The 4,261-nt window shown below is 30.6% G+C and overlaps 1 protein-coding gene across 1 annotated transcript; it reads left to right on the top strand.

Annotated features, from left to right (window-relative positions):
* The first annotated feature begins 286 nt into the window (after nucleotides 1–286).
* LOC137827998 (uncharacterized) lies at nucleotides 287–2,931 on the top strand. Its single transcript, XM_068634387.1, has 6 exons — nucleotides 287–301; nucleotides 567–765; nucleotides 930–987; nucleotides 1,071–1,196; nucleotides 1,271–1,590; nucleotides 2,651–2,931. The coding sequence occupies exons 1-6, from the start codon at nucleotides 287–289 to the stop codon at nucleotides 2,929–2,931; spliced, it is 999 nt and encodes a 332-aa protein (XP_068490488.1).
* The last annotated feature ends 1,330 nt before the right edge of the window (nucleotides 2,932–4,261 follow it).

A 4,261-nucleotide genomic window follows, 5' to 3' on the forward strand; every position in this document is an offset into this window, starting at 1 on the left:
ATTTTATATTATAAATTAGTCTAAATATTAGTAGTTAAAATTTTTGTAGCTAATTTAGATAATAGCAATTTAAAAATTATTTTATAAATTTTTATTAATAATTTTTTTTATCAACAATAAAAAATAAATAAATGGGAACCACTTCAGGAGTGGTCCAACCCTTATACATAAAAATACATTTTCATTCTCCTAATTAGGAATGCCTACCAAAATGACCCAGATATTTTTGTTGGTTATTAATTCTGATTTTATTACCCTTAAACTATTTTACCATTATATTGCATTAATGGTCAGTTTACAGGTATGTTAGTATTCATTCTTATTTTATAGCTTCCAGTAATTGTAATTTTATTATATATATGATTGAGTAAATCAAAATGAATAAGATCAATTTTGCAGCAATTTTGTGCAATTATTTTCAATCAGTTGCTACAACCTTTTGCCTTCTCTTATTTCCTTCAATTAGTTCCTACAACTGATATCAAGAGCTAGTTTGTTATCATGAATTCTATCCAATTATCGGTCCCTATCCTTGATGAAAAAATTATAATCGGTGGTGTGTGCAGATGAGAGTTTTGTTTGATTATCATGAGTTATGGGATGTCGTTGAGAGTGGAGTGTCTGCATTAGCTGCTAATGCAACTGAGGCGCAACGAGTAGCGCATCGTGATCAGAAAAAGAAGGACAATAAGGCTTTGTATCTCATCCATCATCAAGAGATGAATGATGAGACGTTTGAGCAGATTGAAGGAGCAACAACTTCCAGTGAGGCTTTAACAATTTTGTCAACTAATTAGAAAGGTGATCACAAGATCAAGAGGTGCGTCTTCAAACCCTAAGACGCCAATATGAATTGTTGCAGATAGAAACCACATAGACTATTGATGTCTATATAAATAAAGAATAAAGTTCTTGCCTTGATAAATCAGATGAACATGTTGTTGCCGCAATTGAAGAGGCCAATGACATTTCAAAAATGACAGTAAGGTTATTGTCTGGTTCTCTACGAGCGCATGAGCAGCGGATGAATGACAATGAATGACAATAAGATTGAAAAACCAATTGAACAGGCTTTACAAGCACAAGCCTCAATTGGTAGCTCCTATCATAAACATGGTAGCTATTTTAGCAAAGGTCGTCGTGGTGGCCAGAATCATGGAGACACTTGGTGCGGGGAACGTGGTCGCGGAGGACGAGTAGGCATTTATAATAAATTAAATGTTGAGTGTTATAATTGCCATAAACATGGCCATTATGCAAATGAGTGCAGAACAAAAGGTGATCATCATGCTGTCAATTGTGCTCAAGAAGACAGTAATCACGAACAAGATGAAGAGGATCAAGCCGTACTAATGACAACCACATCAAATGAAACTCCAAACAATCAAACTTGGTATTTAGATACAGGTTGCACAAATCACATGTGTGGTAAGGAGTTGTTTGCAGATTTGGATGACTCATTTCGCACAAAAGTGAAATTCGGTGATGGCATGTTTGTTCCGGTGACTGGAAAAGGGAGAATTCTTATCACATTTAAGAATGGTGATCACAGGTACATCTATGATGTTTTCTATATACCTGATATGAAAAGTAATTTGTTGAGGATGAGTCAGTTGACCGAAAAGGGTTATGTGATGCACATAGTTGAAAATAAATTATCAATTTTTGATAAAAAAAGGTAGTTTGATTCTTAAATCCCTTTTTATCAAAAAACCGCATGTTTCCAGTAGATATTCATATGGGTGATTTCAAGTGCTTGAATGCAATAGTGAATAATGAATCATGGTTATGGCATTTACGCTTTGGGCACTTAAATTTTGTGTTTGTGGCCCAATGAACATATCATCAGTTGGAGGTAATAAGTATTTTTTAACCTTTATTGATGGTTTGTCAAGGAAAACCCGAATTTATGTATTGAAAAGGCAAGGATGAGGTATTTCACTGCTTTAAAATATTTAAAGCATTTGTTGAAAGAGAGAGTGACAGACAAATTAAGATGGTGCGTAGTGATGAAGGAGGTGAGTACAAGTCTAATGAATTCAAGAGACACTGTAAAGAACTTGGGTTGCAACATAACATAACTTGTCCCTACACACCTCAACACAACGGAGTTACCGAGAGAAAGAATAGCGATGGGTTGCAACATAACATAATGTTGGAGATCCCACATCGACTAGAGATTAGAGCCTTTCATTGTATATAAGTGGGTGCAAACCTCAACCCTATGAGCCGGTTTTATGGGGTTGAGTTAGGCTTAAAGTCCACTTTGTAATATGGTATTAGAGCCATTTCGAGCCTATCCTAGCGAGTATTTGTTGGGCCTATCGTGCCACCCGCTATCGGGCCGCTATCGGACCACCCATAATATATAGTTCCACGCACGAGTTGGAAGTCTCGGTGTGAGGGGGGTGTGTTGGAGATCCCACATCGACTAGAGATTAGAGCCTTTCATTGTATATTTGATAAACAGATCACCCACTCAGAGTGTTCCTAACACAACTCCGATTGAGGCATGAAGTGGATTCAAACCCAACGTGCAACACTTGAAGGTATTTAGGTCAATTACTTATGCTCATGTCCCCAAGGCAACAAGATCGAAGTTGGATGATAAGGCAGTGAAGATCATTTGTAATTCTTGAAGCACCTGCAGTTCAACCTGAAGCTGTAATTCAACCTGAAGTTGCAACTATGATGGAGCGACCAAGAAGGCAGCAACGACGACAACCTGTATATCTTCAAGATTGTGAAGTAAATCTTGATGATGAAGTTGATGACAATGGAAATTTGGTTCACTTTGCTTTTCTTGCAGAATCAGACCCTATGAGACTTGCCGATGTCATTCAACACCCCAAATGGCAAAAGGCTATGAATGACGAATTGATGGTGATTGAGAAAAACAATATTATGACTCAAATTAGGAAGGTTGTTTGAGTAAATCAAAATGAATAAGATCAGTTTTGTAATTTTGTGCAATTACGTTCAATCAGTTGCTACAACATTTTGCCTTCTCTTATTTTCTTCAATTAATTCCTACATTTTTTTAATTTCAAAAATAATTTCTAATTTAGTTTAATAATAACTAATTATCTTAATTTTTAAAATTAGTTAAATTTTATGATTTTCTTGTAATTTCCTATGCCTTTTCATGTTTATATACATAAATTTAAAATTGTCTCGGATCAATTTTAAAAAATATAAGTAATATATTTAATATAGTTTGATTTATATCTCATTTTATATATATATATATAAGTTTTTTTGAAAAAATATTTTTTATAAATGTTTTAAAAATTGTTTATGTCTATATTTATACTTTTGTTTTTAAAATCTCGTTTATTTAAATATTCTTTATTTACATATTTCATACTTAGTTGTTTATGAACATTTATGTATTTAAATAATATATACATATATATATATATATTTATTTATTTATTTAGGACATTGTGTTTCAAATAAATGTCTTGTAAGAAGGCTGGTTATGAATATTTAGTACCCTATTAAATATTAAATCTTTTTAAAATTTTGATAGAATAATAATAATTCTTTAATCCAGAATGCATGGATATGTTAAACTTTAAAAAAATTAATATTAAATTAAATTAATTCAACTATTAAATCTGTTAATATTTAGTTAATAGTACACCTGAGATTTCTCTTTCCATATAATAGTCTGTATATTAAATGTTTATACTAATTACATATTAATCAACATTTTTAATCATCTTTGTCTTTTTCATATTTATTAAATAAATAATAATAAAAGAATTTTTCTATTTTTAAAATATTATATTTACTTTTAATTTAATATTTTCTACATAAAACTATTGAACATTTTGTATAAGGTCACTTGTACTTTTTGTTTTTAAGTTGAGTTAGATCATTACCTGCTATATAGATATTTTAAATAACTCTGTGTGTATTTATTAATTTCACTCTCTAAACTAAAATGTTTCTTGAGTAGATAAGCCTAGATGCTTTGATAAAAATTTAAAATAGTTTGATACTTCATTAAATAACTTTTTGGAACATATTCATCAAACAAGTTCAATTTAATACGTTTAAAAAGTATTTTTAAAATAAAATAATTAAATATTACCTATAAGATTTCATTATAACAAACATCAAATTTATCTAATTTAACCTGCATGATGGTTAACATAATATAAAATATTGAACATACTAATCTAATAAATAATATAATGTAAATATAAAGAGTTAACCAATAATGTAATGTAAATATATATATATATATATATAA

Source organism: Phaseolus vulgaris, chromosome 7 (assembly GCF_000499845.2).
Source record: "Phaseolus vulgaris cultivar G19833 chromosome 7, P. vulgaris v2.0, whole genome shotgun sequence".
Taxonomy (NCBI): domain Eukaryota; kingdom Viridiplantae; phylum Streptophyta; class Magnoliopsida; order Fabales; family Fabaceae; genus Phaseolus; species Phaseolus vulgaris.

Coding starts and splice junctions, on each gene's coding strand:
- LOC137827998 (XM_068634387.1), top strand. Junction 766..929: donor TGAAGGAGCAACAACTTCCA/GTGAGGCTTTAA, acceptor TTGATAAATCAG/ATGAACATGTTGTTGCCGCA. Junction 988..1,070: donor ATTTCAAAAATGACAGTAAG/GTTATTGTCTGG, acceptor CCAATTGAACAG/GCTTTACAAGCACAAGCCTC.